The sequence below is a fragment of the Aethalodelphis obliquidens genome, unplaced genomic scaffold (assembly GCF_003676395.1).
Source record: "Aethalodelphis obliquidens isolate GAN/ISIS:26980383/991018 unplaced genomic scaffold, ASM367639v1 scaffold8, whole genome shotgun sequence".
NCBI classification, from domain to species: domain Eukaryota; kingdom Metazoa; phylum Chordata; class Mammalia; order Artiodactyla; family Delphinidae; genus Aethalodelphis; species Aethalodelphis obliquidens.
In genome coordinates, this window is record NW_020837952.1 from 54,764,272 (window position 1) to 54,787,941 (window position 23,670).

General features: G+C 59.9%; 1 protein-coding gene and 1 pseudogene across 1 annotated transcript; one reads left to right on the plus strand and one right to left on the minus strand.

Annotated features, from left to right (window-relative positions):
- Positions 1–788: 788 nt before the first annotated feature.
- SOX10 (SRY-box transcription factor 10) lies at positions 789–11,729 on the minus strand. The gene is made up of 4 exons (XM_027107611.1): positions 10,401–11,729; positions 9,394–9,905; positions 4,540–4,808; positions 789–2,130 (listed from the first exon to the last, which is right to left on the minus strand). The coding sequence occupies exons 2-4, from the start codon at positions 9,825–9,827 to the stop codon at positions 1,427–1,429; spliced, it is 1,407 nt and encodes a 468-aa protein (XP_026963412.1). The 5' UTR covers positions 9,828–9,905; positions 10,401–11,729; the 3' UTR covers positions 789–1,426.
- Positions 11,730–12,060: 331 nt separating this feature from the next.
- LOC113621017 (uncharacterized) lies at positions 12,061–14,811 on the plus strand (annotated as a pseudogene).
- The last annotated feature ends 8,859 nt before the right edge of the window (positions 14,812–23,670 follow it).

The window sequence follows — 23,670 nt, forward strand, 5'->3', positions numbered from 1 at the left end:
GGGGCAGAGCTCGCATCTGAGGCCTCAGTTCTGAGCACACACTGACCCCACTGTGATGCCAGTTGTCCTAACCTGCTGCACTGGGAGAGAGGAGACCTTTGGATTGTCTGTTCTTTGCATTCTACCCCTAGCTACTTTCAGAAAGTGTTTGAAAAAGCACAGGTACAGGGATAAGAGACCAAGAGACAGGCCAGGTCAGGCCCACCAAGCAGGTAACCGGAACCTTTAATTTTATTATGTAGAATGCTTAATGCAGAGTTAATAGGGGCTAGAGTACCTAGCAGAGGGGAAGGGGGAGAGGGAGCTACTGAGATAAATAAGAGGGGGGCAGTAATGAGTTACATGTGGATTGGGGGGCTGCAGAACAGGAAGATAGGGGCAGAACAGAGCTACATACTTTATTCAAATACCATTGGGAGGCAAAGGGCAAAAGGCCAGGGCAGAATGTACATGTCAGGAGTTTAGTGTCTTCGGCCTGCTGCCAGCAACCTGGGTGCTGGGCCCTGGGTCTCCCCCTGGAGCCGAGGGTTTGGGCCTGAGCAGCCTATAACTCTGGGAAGCCCAAGGAGTTGGGGCTGACAGAGCAGGGGCCACAGAGCCTGGTGAGGGGAGAGGGAGTTGGCGGGGAGCCGGGAGGAAGGCTCTGTGAATTGTCTCCGAATCCTGGGGTCCCTGCCTCCTCATCTCCTGGGATGTGCCTCAAGATCTGGGAGCTTGTAGTGGAGTAGGACCTGGGTCCTCTTTCTCCATTAGACAAAGAATGAGGTTACTGGCATGAAATTGGATCTGGGGGCCTCTGTGCCAATCCCTTCCTGTGTTCAGGAGGGGAGGGGGCACTGAAGGGTTGAGGAGACCTCCCTCTGAGCCCCCACCCCCACCCCCTCTCCCTCGAGGCTATTCAGAACTGTCCTCGGCCCCTGCGGGGCAGACGGAGCCTGCTGCAGGCACTGACGCAGGTCTCTGGCTGGCCTTGCTCTTAGGCACATGGTGCAGGTGGCACGGGTTATGTCAGTCCCCTTATTGCCCACGAAAGAGGAAACATGGGCACAGGAGTGGCAAGGCCTCCAATTCCCATCTGACCCTGGATGCTTCCCCTCCTCCCAGAGGAGGTGAGCGGGGCCTGCTCAGATCCTGGGATCGAGGGTCATTCCTGGGGGGAAGGTGCAGCCCCTCGTTTTTCAGTCTGGGGCAACAAGCAACCTCCTTCTCCTCTGCCCAGCCGAGTAGCCCAGGGCTGTGCCTGGGCTGGAGTCTGGATAGGACGGGGTGGGGTCATCAAAGGCAGTGGGCCAGACAGAAGGCCTTCCCTCAGCTGTCGGCCTCTGCAGCTGCCTCCACAGCCGCCACCGGGCCTGAGACGGGCGAGGAACAGGGCGCGAGGGCTGGGGGAAGGGGCAGGGCGAGGGTGGTGGTGACAGGGCCTTCTTTAAGGCCGGGACAGCGTCGTATATACTGGCTGCTCCCAGTGTGTGGGGCTGTGGGACTGGGGCCCTGAGGGGCTGGGGTCAGAGATGGCCGTGTAGAGGGGCCGCTGTGAGGGCCCCATGTAGGAGAAGGCCGAGTAGAGGCCAGAGGTCTGGCCTGAATGGCCATAATAGGGTCCTGAGGGCTGATGGTCAGAGTAGTCAAACTGGGGGCGGGAGATGGAGGGGAAGGCGGAGCCATAGTGGGGCAGACTGAGGGAGGTGTAGGCGATCTGCGAGGTGGACGGCTGGTCAGTGTAGTGCGGGGGCCCCTGGGGCCCCGCGGTCTCCGTCTTCACCTGGGCTTTGGCATCCACGCCAGGTGGCGAGACCGTGGGCAGAGCCACACCTGGAGGCTTGGAGATCCAGGCAGAGTGTCCACTGGCCACAGCCAGGGCGCTGCCCAGCCCGTAGCCAGCTGCCGAGTAGCTGCCCACATGGCCCGGGTGCCCGTTGGGCGGCAGGTACTGGTCCAACTCAGCCACATCAAAGGTCTCCATGTTGGACATTACCTCGTGGCTGATCTCACCGATGTCCACGTTGCCGAAGTCGATGTGAGGCTTCCCGCCCTCCCCCATGGAGCGCCCATCCCGCTTGGGGTCTGCCTTGCCCGACTGCAGCTCTGTCTTTGGGGTGGTCGGAGGGGTGGGCGGGCCATGGCTCTGGCCTGCAGGGGAGGGAGACAGAGAGAAAGGAAGCAGGAACCGAGGTCAGAGGCTGCTGGATTCTGATGGTTCACTTTCAGACAAGATGCCTCCAGAGGCTGAGGACTGATCACTGCGTGACCCTGCAAGTTTTACACGTTTGGGCAGCCCGAGGTGGCATGTAATTATGTAATGATCTTGGGTTGATCTCCAGTTATTTATGAAGTTCCCCAATCTTAGGAATGAGTCCTGTCTCCTACCAAAACAGGACTCCCGCGTCACCCACCTCCTGGAGAAGCCTGCTTCATTCTGCAAAGCCCTTCCCATTGGAAAGTTCTTCCTCACACCAGCTGAAGTCGGCTTCCCTCCCTGCTCTCATTGTTCCTTAACTGTTGAGCCCGATGGGGTCTGGCCTGTGGGTCTGGGCTCGCCTGTTCTCTCTTAAGCACACTCAGCCTCTGCTGGCCGCTCCCTCTGCTGACCTCTCCCGCCCTCATCGCTTTTGCTGGCTTGCCTGGGCCTCCTCCAGCCCTGGGCCCTGAACAGCGATGTGTCACCTCCAACCCCCTCCTTCCTCCCAAGGCCACCTCAAGTGCCCCTTATTCAAGGAAACCTTCCCTGTGACCCAGTGCCCCCGACCATGCTCTCAGCTCCCATCACACACCGCGCTGTCCCATTGTTCCTCCAGCTTTCTCCCTGCCTGTTCAGGAGAGCAATGAGATAAGTGACCTGCTCTACCCCGTTCTTTTGTCTGTCCATTTGCTCATTCACACATTCATTCAGCAAACACTTAGGGGGCACTGCTAAGTGCCAGGCACTGTGCCAGGCGTAGGGGATACAAATGTAAATCAAAAGGGTCCTTGTCTGCACAAGCTCCTAGTCTTGGGGGAGATCCAGGGACCCACACATGGCTAGAGGGCAGCATCCGAAGTGCTGTGATGAGGGGATGTGTGAAGGGCTCAGGGGACCAGCGCAGGAAGCTGCTCACCCTGCCCTGGGGACGTGGGGAAGGTCTCACTGAGGAGGAGTAGCTGAGCTGTTGAAGGGGACGAGAAAGCCCAGGCCCACAGTAATAAAGTGAACTGGTTGTTCTGTACAAGGTCCAAGGTCTTCTGGTGAGTCTGTGTCCCTGAATCTCCGAAGGAGTGTGAGGGCGGAATGGCTGGACTGAGGATCCCATCGGAGAGAGAACATGTTCATGGTCTCGGAAACCAGACGCTCCTCGAGGGCAGGCCTGTACCTCCATCAGACCAGAGGCAATGCTGAGTCCTGTGCTGGCCAGAGTGTCTAGACTTTGAGTTTGAATCCTGGCTCTGCCACTTACTGTGTGACCCTGGGCAGACCCCCTATCTTCTCATCACTTTCCTTATTAGTAAAACAAAGGTGATAGATACCAAGCAGCTCAGACATGGCCTCCTTCTGGAAGCTTTCCTTGACCAGAGTCTGGTGGGTAGCTGGGTATCTTTGGAGACCGACTGGGTGGACAGGTCGATGCCTCCTCCCTAGAGGTCATGCCCCCTCATGGGCTTTGTGTGCACTTGTTTCATCCTGTACTTAATTCAGTTGTTTCCATCCCTCTAGAGTGGGCTCCTGAGGCCAGGGACCGTGGCTTCTCGTTTGTATGCCTGGTGTCTGCTTCCAGGTCTGGCACAAAGGAGTACTCGGAGCGTGTCTTCTGAAGGCAGAGCTCTGCTCACTGAGACTTGCCAACGTGCCTGACCCCAAGCACGGTGTTCTGTATGCTACGAACACAAGTGAGGCAGCTGTGGTGGAGCAGAGGCCCCGGAGCCAGACCACCTGGGCTTAGACCTCAGCTGTACGGCAAGTTACTCTCAGTTTTCTGTAGAGTTTTCTCTCTGTAAAATGAGAGTGATTTGCCAGAGCTGAGGTCTGACCCCAGGCAGTGTGACCGCCTCATCACAGTTTAGAGCGATTGGATGTGTGCCTGGCACACAGTAGGTACTCAGTTAATGTTAGCTGTTATCATCATTAATGAGAAGGAAACAGGATAGATACCCTGTGTCTGGCTCATCCATGGCACGTGCTCAATGTCACATGCCGTGTCTCCCCCATCAGACTGGGAGGGGGGAAAGAGGCAGTGATCTCCCCTTCATCTGCTCTCCCATTTCTCACAATCGTCCTGTCCCACTTTTCTTTGGTGTAACTCCCCCACTGGCCTCCATGGCCTCCTTAACTGGTCTCTTCACCCCAAAGCAGTGCCCCTTCTATCAGTCCTGGTCAGAGCCCTCTTGCCCAGCCGCCTCGCCTGACACCTGAGTCCCCACTGAGCTCCCTCTGGGCCCCTGCACCCTAGCTGGGCAACCACCCAGTCGGGCCAGCCCTTCCCAGAGCCTCGGGTCTCAAGCCAGCCAGCCTTTGCCTCTCCCCACCGCCCAGCCTCCCCCAACCCAAGCTCCCAGCTCCGTGCTCACCCGAGGGGTGCTCAGGGTTTCCATCTGACATCGGGGAGCCCTCGCCTGGGTGCCGGTGGTCCAGGTGGGCGCTCTTGTAGTGGGCCTGGATGGCAGCAGCACTGCCCTGCTCGGCCTCCCCGCCTGGGCACTCTGACTCTCCCTGGGCCGCCTTCCCGTTCTTCCGCCTCCGCGGCTGGTACTTGTAATCTGGGTGATCCTTCTTGTGCTGCATCCGGAGCCGCTCGGCCTCCTCAATGAAGGGGCGCTTGTCACTCTCATTCAGCAGCCTGGGGTGGGGTGGTTGGGGGAGGCAGCAGAGGGGGAGACATCATGAGTGTCTGCCCTAGAAGAAATGAGGCCCCGGGACGGGGAGCCCAGCGGGCAGGGGGCTGTGCTGTTTGATTTATGGACTGGAGGATGTGAGCCCAAGGCACCACAGCCTCAGAGGGCAGTGATCGCTGCCCCAAATCTCTCGGGGGCTGGAGTCTGAGAGAGGAATCAGCCTGCTGCTCCTGGCAGCCCCTGAGCATGGAGTTAGAATAGAGCTTACAAGAGGCATAGAGCTTCCTTCAGTTCAAGGAAGAGAAAATGTTTCTTGTCATCAAAGCTGTCTGCAAGTGGAGCTGGCTGCCTCGTTAGGGGGTGAGCTCCCTGGGACTGGAGGTGTGCAAACAGAAGCAGCATGGTGAGGGGGAAGAGTCCAGTGTCTGCTACTTACTAGCTGAGTGACCGTGGGCAAGTCACTTCTCTGAGCCTTAGTTTCTTCACCTATGAAACGGGGATGATAATACCTACTTCACCAGGTGTGGGATTGGCCAAGATAATGGCTGTGAAGCGCTGTGCACGAGACCTGGAGATGGGGGACTGGCACCTTGAGTGACAGGTGCAATTCTAATGCTGCTTGTGGGGTGGGTGGACAGGAGGACCTGGCGTGGAACCCCTCAACTCTAGAATCTGGATTTTTGTGAATCCCAGTGTGGTGGGGCCTAGGGGGCAGGATGTGAGTGTCCCTTACTATGTAGGAGCCACTGCCTCCTGGGGGAGATCAGATCTTCTTGTCCAGGGGGGTGACAGAGGGTAAAGGAAGTTAGACTCTCTTCTGAGACCCTGGACAGGGGCAGACAGACCTCCTCCCCAGTCCAAGCCCAGCCAATGGAAGGCAGCCCCTGAAGACAGTACCCCTGCCCACTTCAAGCAGGGGTACTCCAGCCTCAGTCCAGGGCTGGGGCAGGGGGAGTTCAGGGCTTGGCTGCTCAGGGTGAGGAGGGCAGGATGGGGTACCTCAAAGAGGGGCTCAGGGGAAAGAACACACACTCAGACTCCGAGACATAAGGCACTCTGTGGGAGCAGCTCTGTCCTTTGGCCCAAAGGGCCTCTCTCTCCAGCTGCCCGCCCCCCACCCCCACAGTGGGCGCCCTCTTCACCCAGTCAGCAGAAGGCTGAGCCCTCCCTGCCCAGAATGGGAGGGGGTGGTCATACCAGGCACCTCCTAGCGGGCAGCGGCATTCCTCTGCAGCTTAGCCTCCCCTGGCTGCCCTCCCCCTAGGCCACCCGGCCCAGCCCTAGTGCAACTTTCACTTTCCAAGGGTCCCTCTAGCTGAGTGATGGGATGGAGACCCCAGACCAAGGCCTCAGGAGTGAGGGAGTGGGATGCGGCCTTTTTCACCCCAGCTGTGCCCACCCCCCACCCCCAGCCAGCCTAGGGGAGTAGGTGGGGCAGGCCCAATGGTGTGTGTGTGGTGAGGGGAGAAGCTGCATGTGAGGGCGCTCAGCCAGCTGTGGCCCCGGCACAGAGGCTCCCAGGATGTCTGGGGACACTGCACTCCCTCTTCCACCCCAAACCTTCCCTGTGCCCTCTGTCCAGCTGGCAACCGGATGTGAATCAGCAAGAAAATGGCAGGGGGCACGGAGCCAGGGCACAGGCCAGAAGAGAGGGAAGATTCCAACACTGCATCCCATTGGCACCTCCCATGCTAGTTCCCAGCAGTACCCTAACCTCGATAGAAATCTAGCCCGGGGGCGGGGTGGGGGGATGGCCAGCTTTAGCCCAATGCTAACCTCACCCCCAAACCACCCAGCCGCACCCAGACCTTCAATCTCGGCTCTTTTCAGGCTCTCTCCTGACCCCAAACCCGCCCTGCCCCACCACGTAAACCCAATCCCAAACTTCATCTTGCCTCCAGCGCCAGCCCTCAGTCACCACAGCTCTAACTACAAACCTCATGCTCATCTGCACTTCGCTTCATCTCTGGGTCTCCGCGGTCTGGAATAGGGATGGGGAGGGGCTAGGCTGGTTCCCCACCCAAACTGGAACCCCATGTGGGGGGCTTCCACGGTGGGGCACTGGCTGCCACTTCACCTGCTCCTGTCAGGGAAGGGACCTGGGAGTCGGGAGAGGCTCCAGCCTGCTGTAATTATTCTCTCCGGGCAGGCCAACCTGTATACCCCCAGCACCACGTGAACAACATCTAACAGTCCTTTCCCAGGCGGGCACCGAAGGTTAGCGTGACCGTCGGCGCTCCCCCAGCCATTTAGGAGCCAGGACCTGGACGCTGGTGTGTCTGACCCCAACCCCCTTCCAGCACCCCACACAGTCTGTATGCATGTCTTTCTCTTCTCAGGTATGGGGCCCCTGATTTCCAGTTCTGCCCAGATAACCATACCCCTTCCTGACAGCCTGGGAGTCATGAGCCTGGGCCGGGGGTGGGGGGGATTTCAGGAGGAGCCCCTGGAGAGACTAGCCAGCCCAGTGCATATACAGATGTCTCCTGGGGCCCCCACCCAGGCTCTAGGTAGCCCGCCCCCTGTTGGCGTAGCCTTTGATCCTTGCCATTGTCTGGGGTTGGGTCCTGAGTAAGCAGTGCCTGCTTTCCTGATTGCCCCACCCCAGGTTGGCCCCTGGGGGGCACCCTGGGCCCCTGTGCGCACAGCTTGAGTGGCGGCCAGGAACAAGTCCTTCTGAGGTAGCCCATGCCTGGGCTAAGGGAACAGGGACAGACAGGGATGTTGGAGGGTCCAATTTTAAATCCTTGGCAATGGCATGGGGGAGAAGCAGGGTGTCCATCCTTGCTTTGATGCCCTCACTGTGGTCTGCTCGTGGTCCCAGGGCCTGTTTTGTCTGCCTGTCTCCCTCCTGGTTGTCCGTCTCTCACTTGCTCTTCTCTGTCCCATGGCACCAAGGGTACTGGCCTGGCTGAGCCCTGCCACAGTGTGGATGGACCTTGGGCAGAGGAGCTAGCTTCGACCTCTGCTCCTGGGCAGGGTTAGACCCTCTGAGTCCATGCAGCAGGTTGGCCACTGAGCCCAGCGCCTGCTGGGGTGAGCAGAGCGCTGAGAGCGGGACGGGAAGGAGCACCAGGCCTTTAGCAGACACATGGCCAAGGACGGGGCCAGGGGGCTGGATGGGAATTCCTCTAGGTCTCTTGGGGGCCCTCCCGCGCCTTCCACCACCTTAAGCCTTTGGCCTTCTAGGCCAATCTGCACTGTGCTGGGGCCGGCAGGGGGAGGGCAGCGGCAGGAGGGTGGCAGGCCCCTCTGACAAAGCCCAAACTTTCTGCAGCTCAGAGGCTCCTCGCTCCTGCTCTCCTCTGCCCTCACCCTCCCCACCTCCTGACCGTGTCTTAGAGTGCAGGCGTGACCCACTTCTGTCACCAAGGATGGTGTGTGGGAAGACCACTGGACGAAGAGCCAGGAGACCTCGGTTCTGGCCCTGGCTCGGCCCCAAGCTGTTACGTGGCCTTGGTGGTCCCTTTGCCTCTCTGGGCCTATCTCTTGGGCAGTCCAGTGGGGAATCAGGTAACCTCTGCAGACGCACATCTTCTGGAGCCCTTGCTCTCGATCTGAGCTGCCCAGGACTTCTTGGGGGGCGGGGTTGCCCTGGTCAACAACATATTCCCAAGGGGCCAGCCTAAGCCCCAGACCTGAGGTGAGGCCGCCTGCCTCCTCGAGGGCTGTTTTTCCCAGAGGTTTGGGCTGCTTCCAGAGAACCTGGGACTCTGAGGGACCCTGGGTAGGCAAGGCACCAACGTTTCCTCCTGGCCAGGGCTCTCAGGTCTAGGGCTGGAGGGGTAGGAGGTTACTGCTGGGTGGGGCCCTGGAAAAGAAGATGGCGCCTGGACTGGGAGAGGGAGGGAGGGGAAGAGACGGGCCTGGCAGCTCTGGGGCCGGGTGGGAGGGGCAGGCTTCTTTCCATGTGTCCCCTCCCCTGGGGGAAGAAGAAGCCCCGGCCTGAAGGAAGGGTGGTCAGAAGGGCACAGAGAAGGCAGCTGGGGTAGGACAAGATCCTGCAGTGGCCGAGTTGTCCTCAGCAGTCCTCCATCCCTCACCCTTTCAAAGACCCGGATCTGAATTCCTTGTCTGCACCCCCCCACCCCACCCCATCTCACTCCCCCTGGCTGCCTCAGTTTCCCTGCCTCTCCAGCCTGGCCTTCAGTTCCTTCCCAAGCGTTTCCCCCGAATCCCCCTGACCGGCGGCAGTGGCACCCTTGAGTGGCTTGCCTGTGGAAGGGGTTAGTGGAGCCCTGTGGTGTGGAGTCCTCCACCAGCCTTCCCTCCCTTCCGCCTTCACTCTCGCCCCAAGAAACCCAGGCCCGAGCGCCTGCCACCGACAGAATTCCAACCGCGAGGGGGCGCCTTCCAGCCCGCTGCCCCGGCTGGGGAGCCGGGCCTAGGCCGCTGGAGATCCGAGCGAGCGCAACCACAAAGGGGTACTGGGGGAAGGGCGGGTCCGATGCACCCAGCTGGCCTTCCAGTCCCACCATCAAGGCGGTGGCTGCCCCGGGAGAAAGGCTCAGGCAGTGCCCGTCTAGCCCGAATCCACCCGCAGGTAGGGGGCCCGCGGGAGCTCCCCGGAGGCGGGTCGGGGGCGCTCACCTCCAGAGCTTGCCCAGCGTCTTGCTGAGCTCGGCGTTGTGCAGGTGCGGGTACTGGTCCGCCAGCTTCCTGCGCGCTGCCTGCGCCCACACCATGAAGGCGTTCATGGGCCGCTTGACGTGCGGTTTGCTCTTGCTGGCGCCGTTGACGCGCACGGGCATGGGCACCAGCGTCCAGTCGTAGCCGCTGAGCACCTGGCTGACGGCCTCGCGGATGCACACGGGGAACTTGTCATCGTCCGCCTCGCCGTCCTGCTGCTCCTTCTTGACCTTGCCCAGCTCGCCGGGCCCCGGGCTGGCTCGCAGGCCCGATCCGCCGCCTCCACCGCCGCCGTCGGGCCCCAGAGAGGGCGCGCTCCCCGGGGACAGGCAGCGCGGCTCCTCGGAGCCCACGGGGCTCAGCTCCACCTCGGACAGGTCCTGCTCCTCCGCCATGTCGCCCCCGGCCGCCGCCGCCTCGGCCGCCTCCCCGGGGCCCGCCGCCGGGGTCCTCGCAAAGAGTCCAACGCCCACCTGGACGGGAAGGCGGGTGCGATGGGAGGAGTGCGCGCAGCCCCGACGGCGTCGCGGCGCGGGACGCGATGCAGGCACGGCCCCGAGGTGGCGTCTGCCTGGCTCCCCCTAAACCCACCACAGACCCTGGGCCCCGCGCACATGCTAGACCCTGGCTTGGCCTCCTAGCTCCCGCCTCCGTGTCTTCCCGCCACCTGGTCTCAACCGTCTCTTGGTGTGGGTGGGTTTGGGTTTTTTTTTTTAAACCTCCTCTTGGGTGGAGGTTTGTTGATGGAAAGGAAGAAAAACGGACTCTTTATTCTGCTCTAATCCTGGCTCCTGGAATTTCCCACCTTTTCTCTCACCTTTCCTTCTTCCCTTCCGCCTGCCCCGACGGTGCCTGGAGGAGCTGGGTGGGGGGCAGATGCGGGTGTCAGCCTCTCGCCACCCCACGCCCCACCGCAGGGTCCCAGGCCTGGGCCCCGGAAGGGAGGAGCGGGCTGCGCACTCACTCACCTCGGACCTCTCCTCCAGTCTGGGGCTCGTCCTTAGGAAGTGGAAAACCGTGTCCCAAGGTGTGCGGTCCAGCTCGGGGCTGGGTGGGGGACGCTGGTGGGCTGGGAGGGAGGGGCTGGGGGCCCTGAGCTTCAGGCCACGGCCTTGTCAGGACGGAGCCTGAATCCTCACCACCAACCACCCTGGCCGGACAGCCTGAGACTGACTGAGCGCTGAGCTGCTGCCGAGGGCTGGGGAAGGAAGGAGGGGGAGAGGGGGAGGGGGAGGGGAGGGAGGGAAGGGCAGAAGGTGGAGCCTCCAGCGCTTTCCTTCATCCCCAACACTCAGGGCTCCTCCGCCAGCACCCCCCCACGCCCGCTCCCTGCGCTGCTGCCCCAGGCCCATCCTGGGAGGTGTAGGAGTGGGGTGGTCAGGCCAGGAAAGCCAATGGATGCAGGTGGGCAGGGTCACAACCTGTAGCTTGAAGGAAAATTGGGCTCAACTGGGACCCCCCACCTCTGCCTCAGGTGGAGGGATGGGCAGTTGGCAGAGGATTGGGGAGGAATGAGGAGAAGGCAGGTGAAGCCTCTGTCACATGTGGGGCGCTGGCCTGTGTCGCTTCACCTAAGACCTCTCGTTGAGTGCCAGCCTGTCTCACCCCACCTCCTGCCCACACCCGGGCTGCCCTCTCTTTCTCACCTTAAACAGAAAGAGAGGAAGATTGCAGTCCATACCTGGTGAGGCGGGGAGAAGCTGCACACCCCCTGCCCAGTGCAGATGCCCCAGCCCCTGGTCCCCTCTCACTGGACACCCAGCACCGCAAGGGCTGGGCTGGCTCAAGGTAGAGGGACAGGACTAACGTGCAGGAGGCTGGGCCTGAGCTGGGCTGGGGTCCCTCTCCAAGTAGGTCTGAAAGGCTTCTGGGGCCCCACTTCCTGGCACCCAACTCCCTCCACCCTGGTAGGGTGAGTCTCAATCCTAGTTATCGTGATGTTCCCCCCCCCACCCCGAGAAAGAGTGGGGAGTCGCCCTGCCTCTCTCTTCCTCCTCTCTGCTCCCTTCTCCCCTCAGCCCCGTCCCCAGCAGGGTGACCCCTCCATTTTTCTGTCCTGCTCATCATCTAAGGCTTCCCCAGGCCTCTCCTCCACAGATCGCAGCCCCTCTCTCTTCTCAGAAGGTGGGTGTTGAGGCAGAGGTGAGGGTGTGTGTGGAGGACAGATGGAGCCTGGGCCGCACTGGCGACCATGGATGGCTCTGAGCTCCTCAGCAGCTGGGCGAGGCCCCAGGCCCACCCCAAGGGAGTCCTGTGTGGAGTGGGGCTGGGAAGGGGGCCTAGGCAAGGCCTCATGCTTGGGAAAGGCCAAGGGGGTGGAGGGGTGGGTAGTGGGACACAATGAGGTAGTCACACGAGGCGAAGGCATGTTGGGGGTGGGAGGAGCGGACACTGGAACACACACACACACACACACGCTCGCACACACACAACCAGCCAGACAATCGGGCCAGTGTGTCTGGGCCCTCGGAGCCCAGTGAATTAGGAGTTTGATAAGGGTTTTCTCTTTCTGTCGCTCGCCGGCCTTGGACAATCTCCCCCCAGTTTTCCTCGACGCCACCCCCGGCGCTGCCCACCCCCCCCCCCCCCCCCCCCCCCCCCCCCCCCCGCCTCCCTTCTCTTCCCTGTGCCCAGACTCTTGTTCGGGGCCTTGAAACAGTGAGCTGTCTTTGTTCGAAATACAGGTGAACGGCAATCATGTGATTAACACACACACACATAAAAAGCTTTTTAACAGCGCCCGCCTGGCCTCAGAACCGCCCAGAGAGGAGCCGCCCTGGATGGACAGAGGGACAGAGGGACGAGCCTCCAGCCGGTCGTGTCTGGCTACCCTCAGCAGTCTCCGACACCCGCTGCTGCCCGCCCGCTGCCCGCCTGCGTGGCATCTCTCGATCCCGGTGGGTCCCCGCTCATCCTTCCACCCCTCGGTTCCTCCTCTCGAGGAGGTGTGATGCCTGTGGCGTCTGTGACTCGGCCTGAGACCCCCTGGGGCAGGGAGGGGTGGCTGTGGAGGGTAGGAAGCCAGGTGTGGGGTCCCACAGCTCCCCTTTCGACTCCCCGCCTCCTCCCCTACCCTCCTTGGCCCAGCTGTGCCAGGATGGGGGTGGGGGGGCAGTGGGTGCTCTGGGTTTGCAGAAAAGCCACACTGGACAGAAGGGGCCTCTCTCTTCCCTTCCCTCTGTCTCTCTCTCTCTCTCTGTCCCTCTCTTCCTGTTTCCACAGTGCTATGTGGGCTCTCTGCTGAGAGGTGCTGGATGAGGCAGGTGGGCCTGCAGGGGGGCAGGGGTACAGTGCCGTGAGATGCCCAAGGCTGTGCGTGGGTGGGGTACCCCGTGCTGTGAACACACTGCCCACCATGCGGGCAACTCTGATCCCCTCCATCTGTTGCAGGCCCCTGGGGCCCAGCTTTCTCCAGCAGGGGAGGGTGAAGGGTCCATGTGCATCCCTGGAGAGCAGGGAGTTTGGAGAGGGGGAGGGCTCCTGGATGAGGACAGCGGTGCCTCTGCCCTTACCAGAGCAACCTTCTGGTCAGCGCCTGCTTCTGCTCCCTTCCCTGCTCGGGGTGGGAGGGGTCCTTTTCCCCCTCATTCCTGACCCTTCCCCAAGGATGCTGGTGACCCCCTTGCCACACCCCGAATCCCACCTGCCCATTCCGGGCGAGGTGTGATGCCTGGTGCACTCTCTGGCCTGTTCTCTCTCCCCACCAGGGAGGGCCCAACGTGAGAGTATAATGGTGAGGTTCAGGCTTCCTTCCCTGGGCAGAGGCCTTTCAGGAGTATCAGGGTTTTTCTGCGATCCAACCTGGGCTCTGTGAAGCTGGTCCCAGATTTACTCCTCAGATGGGCCCCTGGAGGAGGAGAGCTAATGAAATTCTGTCAGTCAAACGTAAAGCCCAAAGCCCGCTGATGCCCCTGCCTGGCGGAGCTGCTTCGGTTCGCTGTGACCCTTAACCCCTTAGCTCCCCGAGTCCTCCTCTTGGGGCACTGGCCCTGCTTTGTGGAAGGCCCACCCTTGGCTCCCCGTCCTGGGTCCCAGTGGCTCATCTGTCCCCTGGGGTGATGACCATCTTGCCTGGCCTGCCTCTCAGAACACCCCAAGGTGAGATGGTGAAATCTCCTGTTCAGCAGAGCCAGGGCCGAGCAGGGAAGGCACTTTCCCACCTCTAGGCACTGTGAGGGTGAGACCTGCGTGGGCCAGGCTGTCCTCACTCGTTCCTCAGGCCTGGGCCCAGCTCCCCGTTTCTGACCAGCTCCCAGCAATCGCCTTGAGTACCGCTTCTAAGTCTCGCTCCACGTTAGGGTCACTGTGGAGTCTTAAAGAAACATTGAAGCCCGGATCCCCTGCAGACTGGCTAATTCTGAATTTCTGGGCATGGGGTCCAGACATGTTTCCTTTTTGAAGCTCTCTGGGAGGCTTTGCTTTTCCTCACTGGGGTCTCTGGAACCTCGAGGCAGCGGTGACCCTCTGCAAGCCCCAAAATCTCCAGGGAGAGGGGAGAGTGCTGGGCTCTGGACCCCAGAGCTGGAGACCAGAACTGCAGTGACCCTGGGGTGTGCAGGGAATTGTGGGGTGTGGCAGGGGAGGGGCTGTGCTTTGGAAAGGGGGAGGGCTGAGGGGCACAGGTCAGGGTCAAGGGTACAATACTGACTGAGACAAAAGCTTAGTCTGGGTGAGTGTACGGTCGGGGGGTGGTGGGAGCTCCCCCACCTCTGGACAGGGGTGTTCTTCTGGGTTCGGGTGCAGTGGAAAGAGCATTGATCTTGGAGTCAGGAAATCCTGCCCCTAGTATCCAGATGGCCTTGGGTGGATTATGCTGTTAACCTCTCAGGACTTGCTTTTTGCATGTATAAAATGTTGATGATTTTATATATCACCATATCCCAAGTGGATGGGAGAATTCAATAAGAATACACAGGGAATTCCCTGGTGGTCCAGTGGTTAGGACTCGGCCCTTTCACTGCTGGGGCCTGGCTTTGATCCCTGTTTGGGGAACTAAGATCCCACCCCATGCAGGGAGGCGAAATTAAAAAAAAAAAGAAAAGAACACACACACATACACATTTGGTGTGGAGTAAGTGCTCCACAGTTAGTTAGAAGAAGTAGTTTAGGGACTGAGAGGTGGGGAAGGCTCACTTCAGTTCAAGTGCACAGGTGTTCACCTCAGGAGTTTGTAATCTGCCTGTCGAATCCCAGCATCAGACCAGGGCGGTGCGTGATAACCTCCTCACGGGCAGGCCTCTCCTGCTGTGCCCCTCAACAGCGAAGGCCCGCACTTCCACAGCCCCCCTGTGGGCCGGCCCAGCTCCGGGCCCCTCTGTCCCTGGAGTCTCAACAACTCTCTCAGTAGGTGCTGTCATTATTCTCCTTCTAGGAAGGAAACTGAGGCACAGAGACGTTCAGTGATGAGCCCGGGCTCACCCAGCTAATGATGGGAGGGTGCGGCCTGGTGCCCGCAGTTTCCCTCGTAGCCCAGCCTCTGATCATATGCTGCTCTACTGCCTCTGGACCCCAGGCACGGCCCCCCACCGCCCCCCAGGCCTTTGCACTTGCTCTGCGTTTCCCCTCCCAGTCGTCACTGCTTGCAGCCCAGCTCAGAGGCCCTCTCTTCAGGGCCGCACTCCAGGACACGCCCTGGTTGGAATTCTTTTCCTGTATTACTTTCCCGTGGAGGAGAGGATGGTGGCTTCATAGCTGCCTCACCTCCTCACTGCGCAGCCAGCCGGGCATCCAGGCCCGTCTCCCCTTCCTCCTGGGAGCTCCCCGAGGGCAGGGCCACGCCTTCCTCTTGGTCTTGGCCTCTCGAGGCCACAGCACAACCTCAGGGAGTCTTCCCTGAGTGGAGTTGCCATCAGAGTTCCAAGGGGAGAAAGATCAGGAAGGTTGGGGTGGGCAGGAGTGGCTTCCTGGAGGTGGAGGGCCTGAGTGCTGGTGGCAGTGGCGGGGGGGGGCGAGAAGGGGGGAGGACAGCATTCCAGGCCTGTCCCGACAAGCGCTCTCTCCCGTCCCTGTTTCTGGTCCAAGCTGAGGGTTGAGGACCTGCGCCAGGAAGGCAGCTCCTGGGGCCTGCGTCTTCCTTCCCTCCCAACCGCACCCACTCCGGGAACAAGGAAGCCGGGGCCAGTGCCCAGCGCTGCCTCAGGGCAGTTGGCCTCTGCCCTCTTCTTAGAAGCCCTGAGCGGAGACTGCTCGTTCCTGTCATCTGAACCCAGCTGCCGGAAAGCCCTTCCTGGTGTCTCCCCAAACCTCACGCTGCAGTGAACTTTTGTGAATGTGCCCTCTGTGCAGGGCACTGAGCCAGGAGCTGGGGTAGGGAGGTGCTGGAGGCCAGACCTTGCTTTGAGGAGCTCAGACTTTGACGAGAGAGACCTGCATGGAAACCCAGAACCCTGGCACGGCCGAGGTCCTCCATGGCCAAACGGGGGTGAGGGAGGTCAAGTCCCAGCCGGGCTGTGGGGGTCCTGTGTTGCCTCTGTCGCCTTCTTCCCTCTCTAGGCCTCAGTTTCCCAATCTATAAAATGAGAGGCAGGCTAGGTTATCTCCGAGGGCATTTCCAGATTCAACAGCCTGTGAATTTTATTTCAAAACAAGAGGCCAATGCCTGACCCAGTGTTTCCAAGGTGCTGCCTCAGGGCCCTCGGTGTTCCTTAGACACTGATCGGCATCTCTTGAAGAGACAGTTTTGTGGTCTAGTAAGTTTGGGAAATACTGCTTTCCACTTTTTCTTCTTAAAGATGCAGGGCCTTTGAGGGTGTTGAAAGTTCTAAGTGCTGCAGATAAGAAACGGATCTTGTTTGTTTGTTTGTTTGTTTATTTTTGGCTGCGGGGGGTCTTCGTTGCTGCGTGCGGGTTTTCTCTAGTTGCGGCGAGCAGGGGCTACTCTTCGTGGCGGTGCGCGGGCTTCTCATCGTGGTGACTTCTCTTGTGGCGCACGGGCTTAGTTGCTCCACGGCATGTGGGATCTTCCCAGACCAGGGCTCGAACCCGTGTCCCCTGCATTGGCAGGCGGATCCTTAACCACTGCGCCACCAGGGAAGCCCCAAGAAATGGATCTTTGTTTAAAATACCCCAACTCCTCTTCCTCCTTCTCCTTCTCCTAACGCCTTTCCTCTGACTCTGGTCCTTTTCTCTCCTCCTTCCTTTCTCCTAAGAGTCAAGAAGAAGGTGGCGTGCTCCCGTGAGGAGCCTGGGTGTCCCGTAGGGCATGGTCCTCAATTCCCTGGAGAGCAGGGAGTTTGGAGAGGGAGAGGGCTCCTGGATGAGGACAGCGGTGCCTCTGCCCTTACCAGAACAACCTTCTGGTCAGCGCCCGCTTCTGCTCCCTTCCCTGCTCGGGGTGGGAGGGGTCCTTTTCCCCCTCATTCCTGACCCTTCCCCAAGGATGCTGGTGACCCCCTTGCCACACTCACTCCCCTCAGTGCAAGCACAGAGCTCCACCACCCCCATGCCCCCTTTACCCCCCGCCCTTGACCGAAACTGCAGCCACGTCTCCTCTCCCCGCCACCCTGTGTGGCCCGAACCCCGCAGGCCAAGCCCCGCCCACAGGACGCCTTGCCTGTTGGTCGAGGCATGGAGCCTCCCCTGTGCCCTGACTCTGTCACCTTTCCAGCAGGACATTGTGCCTGCGGGGCTGTGGGTCTGTGAGCTGTCTTTCTCACCTTCCTCTACGGCGCCTGGCACACAGAAGGTGCACAGTGATGCAGATGAACGAGTGACCTGCAGGTCGATGAACATACACAGGCAGCGAGGTGTGGGGCTCTCGAGTCAGGCAGCTCAGGGTCTGAATCCTGGCGGCCCCGCTCCCTAGCTGTGTGTCCTTGGCAAATGCCTTAATGCCTCTGAATCTCAGTTTCCTTCCAAGTCAGGGTGAGGATTAAGGCAGATCATGTGTGTAAACACTTAGGACAGTGCCTGGCACATTATGGGGCTCGGTAAATGGCAGCCATTGTTATTAGCATCTCGGGGATCTGCCTCAAAGCGTGGCTGTCGGTTGACCTTGGGTTTGATAGAAGTCACTGCTTCTTGTCCCGTCCAAGCGCTGTTATTAGATGTTCTCCCATCGGCAGGTTCATCATCCCACTAAACAAAAGCAGAAAGGGAAGTGATTGGCTGAGGTCACATGACCGTTTGGTCTTGGAACTTGACCTCTCTGCCAGGACTTTTTGCCCCAGGTTTCCTGAAGACCCACCCTCGGCTGTCTGTGAGGTAATAAAGAGAGGCGAGCGCTCAGCTTGTGTTCAGGGAGTTTGTGGACGAGCTGGGAGTCGGTTCATTCATTCAGACTTTCCCACACACCTATTAGGCAGACTTGAGTGAGGATGAAGAGAGTGGAGACGGTGGAGGAAAGAAAGGATGGGTGAGGAGGGCTGAGGGTGGCCTTTATCAGATGGGACTCCTGGTGTTGTCCCTGGAGGGGCTGCTGCTCTGAGCAACAACTGGGCAGCTTGTGGGGAGGGGCTTATCCAGGTTTGCCAGTTTAGGAGGTGACTGGAAAAACCTGAGTCTTCCCATTCTGGATTCCCTGTCCTTTTTGTCCTCCAGGGCATTGCCCAGGACCAGGCTGTGGATGCCAGATGGCAGGGGACTGGGCTGGGTGTACATGGAACCAGGGACGCCCATTTGAGGTTGGTGCTGTGAGTGCATCCCTGCTCTCGCAAGGTTACCTCTGTTCCCTGAAAGTGAAAATGGGTGATCCGGTGTTTGTGTGAGCTTGGAGGACAGCCTCCCCACAGTGAGATGACTTTATCCTTTGTCGATGTCACTTTATAATGAAGAAAGGAGCTGAGTGATGAGAAGCCTGAGACCCAGAGCCAGAGAGACCAGGGTTCAAATCCAGTCCTTGCCCCACTAATCAGCAGTGGGCTCGCGCCAGTCCTGTAATCTTCCTGTGCCTCAGTTTGCTCATCTGTGAAATGAGGATAACACTGCCTGCCTCATGGGAATGCAAAGGTGAAAGAAACAAGGAAGGGCGGGTGCTTAGCACTGTGCCTGGGACGAAAGGCAGGCCTTTTGGTCATTGCCTTCTCTACTCATCTCAACTGCTGCCTGATGCCCAGCATTTTCCAGGTCGTGTCAGGTAAAATAATGCCGTGGATATAATGCACCCAGGAAAATCTCTTCCTTTTCTAGGGGCGAGAGGTGTACTTACTGCAATAAGAGCCCAGGACTCGGCACAGCCCTGGGGGTGCTCTGATTCAAGCAGAAAGTGTAATAATCCTTGAGGCTGCCAGGCACGGGGATTCTGTATCCGGGTGGCGGGTTGAGAGTCAGAGTTTGAAGATCTCCTGTTTGGGGCTACAACCCTGAGCGGAAGTCTCCGTGCCTCGGCTTTGGCAGGTGCAGTGGGAGGAGCTGCTTCCGACTCTGCCAAGGTCTCCACTCTTGCTGTGTGACGTTGGGCAGGTCAACCACCCTCTCTGGGGCCTCTCATTCCTTCATCTGTACAATGCAGGAGTTGGCCTCTGAGATATCTGGGGGTGCTTTCAGATTTACTGTCAGGGGTTTCGGGGTTCTATAGGAAAATGCTCGTATCTGGTTTTGTCTCCCTGAGGCAGCTGCTAAGGTCTGGGCATGTGAACATATAGCAGGTGCTCAGTGAGTGCTAATTGAATCTCATTGACCAGGGAGAGAACTCACTGACAGCCCCGCCCCACGTCTCCTCTCCCCAGAGAGCCTGTCCACTGGCCTGCATCCCAGCGTCCTGTTAGCCCTTTGCGGGCAGGACCCTCAGTTCACTCTCCGTGGTCAGCCATTCACCCATTTGTTCTAATGCACATAGATGCCACAGACACACATGCACGTAGGGGAATAAAACCTCAGATTGCAGATGGATCAAATAAATGTTTCCTTCTCACGGCTCCTAGGGTCAAAATCCCAAATCTTTAGCCTGGTCTGGCATGACCTGGCCCCACTCTCAACCCCAGACTCCAGCCAGAGTGGCCACCCTCCACCTCCCTAAACTCAGGCCTCTGAGCCCCCAGGGATGCCCTCCCTCGCTGAATGCGCTTCCACCGCCACCTCGTTGGCTTCTCCTTTGGGCTCAGCCTAAAGGTCTGCAGAGTCGCCTCCCCAGTCCTCCAGTGTCAGTTATCCTTTCTGACAGCCCCCTGTTGAGTCAAAACCCATCATCTCTTCACTCCCTGTCCTCACCCCCACCCCCACCAGTTAGACAATGAGACTAGACAGAGCTTCACGGGCCATCGAGGCCAGCCCCTCACTGCTCAGATGGGGAAACTGAGGCCCAGAAGGGCGAGAGCACGGCACTCACTGCAACTTATGATCATATATTTATTGTGAGATTAGTTCTTCTTCTTTTTTTTTTTTTTTTCGGTCTGTGCCATGGCTTATGGGATTTTAGTTCCCTGGCCAGGGATCAAACCTGGGCCCTCGGCAGTGAGAGCGCAGAGTCCTAACCACTGGACCTCCAGGGAATTCCCGAGATGATTTATTCATTGTCTCTCCTCCCACAAGGATGTCAGCTTCATGAACCCCTGGTGATCAGCTGAGCGCCTGGCACACCAGAGGTGCCCAGTAAATGAATGAATGAATGAGTGAACAAACATAGCCTCATGGGGAGGATGGGTGGGGAGAGGACTGGAGAGGTGATGAGAGGGGAGAGGCTGCGGGTCAGAGGAGGAGACTCGTCCAGGGTCTCTCATGTGATGGAGGCAAGTGTTTTGATTCCCAGGCCAGTGTTCTTCCTCCTTCTGGAACGCGGGGCGCCTGGAGGGCCAGGCTGGGTTTCGTGGGACACCTAAAGCCCCTGAGGACGTAGGGAAGGGGTGGAGGGGATGGGGCATCTGAGCCAGTTTCCCAGCCAGCTCCACCCCTTCCCCCAGCAGGCAGGAAGGACAGGGCAGATCTGTCAGCTTCAGACACCACCGCTCCGGGGGACCCAGCCCTGAGCCCAAGGAGGCTGAGGGAAAGAGCGGAGGGTGTGTGTGTGGGGGGCTGGGGGGCAGGAAGCACGCGTGTCTTCTCCCCCTCCCTCCTGCCCCACCCTCCACCCCCATCTCTGGCTAGAGCTGGCAGCCCCAGGCCTTGGCACTAGGGGGACGGGGGCAGGGAAATGGGGGATAGAAATCCCATTCTGGCCCAATGCCTTCCTCTCCCCTATTTGATTTCTGGGTCTGAGGATGGCGACTGCCCTGGCTACCCCTGGAGAGTTGGATCCAGAGCCTTGAGGCTAGAGGGACAGAGGGAAAGGGAGAGGGCACTGCCCACTTCAGCCCTTCCTGTGTGCCTGGCACTGTGCGGACCACCCTGTGACCCCGGGCTGGGACCGGGGAGGCCTCGCTGTGAGGCCCGGCTCTGCAGGGAACTGTGCTGTGACCTTGGGGTGGGGCACAGCCCCTCTCTGGCCACCAGCATCCTCCTCATCTGTCAGTGTGGTCCAAACCTGGCGTCGCTGCAAGCTCATTGGAGAGCTTGTTGTAAATACTGACTCCTAGGTCTTATTCCAAGTTGTAGATTTGGGTGGGATTTCCTTTTGAAAGTTCCACTGTGATTATGCTGCAGCTGGTGGGGGAACTACTGGAAGAGATGGTCCCTAAGGCCCCCATCCTCAGCCTCAAATCTCCAGCCTCTTGGGCAGGCCGCGCCTCTGGACTTCCGTGGTGCCCTCCTGCCTGCTGTGTCCTGAGAGGCTCGGCTCAGGCCCTCCAAAGCCAATGGCCGAGTCCTCCTGCGTGGCGCGGGAGCACGGTAGGTGTGCAGGCTGCAGGGGCCCATGGGGGCTGTGTGGACCTGCTGGAAACGCAGAGGAGCCTGGGAGGGGCCTGAGCAGCGCAGCCAGGGCTGCCCCCACTGCGTCCGCCCCTCCTCTTCCTCCTGACCTTCGCTTTCTCCCTTTTCCTCTTCTGTCACCGCCTCTTGTCCACGGCCTGGTTTTTCTCTCTGCTTTGACTTCCTTCTCTCCCTCCATCACTTCCACTTTTCTTCTTTATGTCCGCAGCCCGCCCCCTCTGGGAAGCTCCCTCATTTTGAACCTGCATTTGGTGGTTCTGTCTTGGCATCCTTCCCTTTCCGGCCCTCTCTGCCCCTGGCTGGAGTTGTCTATGTCCTCATGCTCTCTCTCCAGCCTCTGGGTCTGCTCTCAGAATCTCATCTTTCTGTCTGTCTCTACCTCTCTGTTTCTCTCTATATCTCTGGCTCACCCCCCTACCGTCCCTCACCTGCCCTATCGCTGTCTACCGGGAAGTCTGGGGAGGCTGCCAGGGAGTAGAGGGCCCTGGGAAAATGAGAAAGGTGGGGAGAGGCGACTTAGAGAGACCGAGATTTGTGCGAACGAACGCGGCAGAGCAGCTCTCGGGGCCAAGGGTGCTGGGCTTCCTGCCCCGACCTTCAGGGTCCTCCCCGCCTGGCTCCAGCCCACCTCTCCAGCTTGTTTCACCCCAGGCCACCTTGCCCGGTCCACTGCCATGCCCTGGTCCCCCTGTTGCTCCCTCGGGTCTGTGCCAGCACCTCGTCTCCCTCTTTCTATTTCCAGCATCACCGCCGCTGCCTCTGAGGCCTTCCCTCCGCCCCACCCCTACCCCCTGCCCCGTGCTCCCACAGCACTGAGTCTGGGTTGGGGCCAGGCAGGAGATGAGGCCAGAGGATGAGTTCAAGCCTCCCTGGGACGGTCCTCATTGAGTCAGACCCAAGGATCTGTACCTTATTCTGGGGCAAGAGGCAAAGGCTGCAGATATTGGTGGCAGAGCAGGTCTTTGGGTTCCCTTTGTGCGTGAGTTTTCCAGCGCCCAGAGAGCCAAGATGATTTGCTGAAGGTCGCACAGCAGGCCTGCAGGACTTGGACAGCAGCAGGGGAGGGTGGAACGTGGAAACGGAGGGGGTATGGGGAAGGAGACAGTGTCTCGGTCCAGAAGCCAGGGACCTGGGGACGGGGCTGTGCTACAGACTTGCGGAGGGACGGGGGCCGTGCTCTCGCCCTTCTGGGCCTCAGTTTCCCCATCTGAGCAGTGAGGGGCTGGCCTCGACGGCCCGTGAAGCTCTGCGCAGTCTCGTTGTCTAAACTGGTGGGGGTGGGGGTGAGGACAGGGAGTGAAGAGATGGTGGGTTTTGACTCAACAGGCCAGTTCCTCCCTGTCCTCCAGGCTCAGAGGATCAAAAGAGGCCACGGGCACCTCTTGTCTCTCCTCAGTGACCTGCCCGGACAGGTGGTGTCGGGCCTCTGGTCCTGTTAACCCCCTCGGGGCCAGGGCGGGACCAGGGTGGGGCCGAGGGTCCAAGCCTCCCAGCTGCCCCTTGAAGGAGCGTCTCAGGGGGCCAGAGACATCAGGCTGGCCCGGGGGGAGGCTGTAGGTCCTGGGCCTCCCACACGTCGGGGGAGAGGCCTTCTGGCCACCAGGGTCTGGCGAGAGCCTCAGGCTCCCCCGGGAAGGTGAGGGTGGCCCTGCTCTCCCATCGTGGGGACTTCATTCCAGGAGCTTGGGTTGGAGGGGCCCCTGTTTCTCCTAGATGCCCTCTCTGCACCTCATCCCCTGCTGGCCCCATGGCCCCGGGTGTGGGGACATGCAGAGGAGCGGCCAGGAGAAGGGTTAAGTCAGGAACTCTTGGGATGGCTTTGGGCACGGCTATTCCTCCGGGAGAGGAGAACAAGGGGCCCATTCTCTGTGTGGGAATTAATAGCAAAGAGTCATCTGGGGTGTCATTCAAGCCCTGATCGGCTCCCAGAGGAATGCAAGAGAGAGAGAGAGTAAAAGAGTTGGGGTGGGGGTGGGGGGAGGGGCCTGAGGCAGAGATGTCAGAGGAAGGGCATCGGGGTCCGCTGGGAACAGGAGCCCGCCCTGGCGGGTGGGTCCATGGCCCTAAGATGAGAGTCTGGCTTTTCGTCACACATGTGCCCCTGCCCCACTCGGGATGGAGACCCCGTCCCGTCATTCCCTCACCAAGGGTCTCCTCCTTCTGTCTTCCCTCTTTCCCAGAATGGCTGCGCCCTCCATCCCCACGTGACTGTCTTCCCTGAGGCCTGGAACTCTGCCTGGGCTATGGGCCTGTCAGGGCGGGCCATCGGGTTTGCTCTCCTGGGCGCCCCCAGTCCGAGTCCGTGTTTGACTAAGGGTCCCTGGTGTTCCCTCTGGAAACATGGACTGCCAGCCTGGGTTCCTGACGTGTACCCTCTGTCCCAGGGTCCAGTGTCCTGGCTCCAGGTCCAGCGCAGACACATTCCTGTCTGGTGACAGCAGGCACCTTCAGCTGTGTGCTTGTGGTAGGCACTGGGACACTGCAGCCACCACGAGG

Excerpts from the sequence above, each read along its gene's own strand:
- SOX10 (XM_027107611.1), bottom strand. The coding sequence starts at position 9,827 with ATGGCGGAGGAGCAGGACCTGTCCGAGGTGGAGCTGAGCCCCGTGGGC. Across the intron at positions 4,809-9,393 it reads ACGCTGGGCAAGCTCTGGAG|GCTGCTGAATGAGAGTGACA; the intron begins GTGAGCGCCCCC and ends ACCCCACCCCAG. Across the intron at positions 2,131-4,539 it reads AAACCCTGAGCACCCCTCGG|GCCAGAGCCATGGCCCGCCC; the intron begins GTGAGCACGGAG and ends CCTCCCCTGCAG.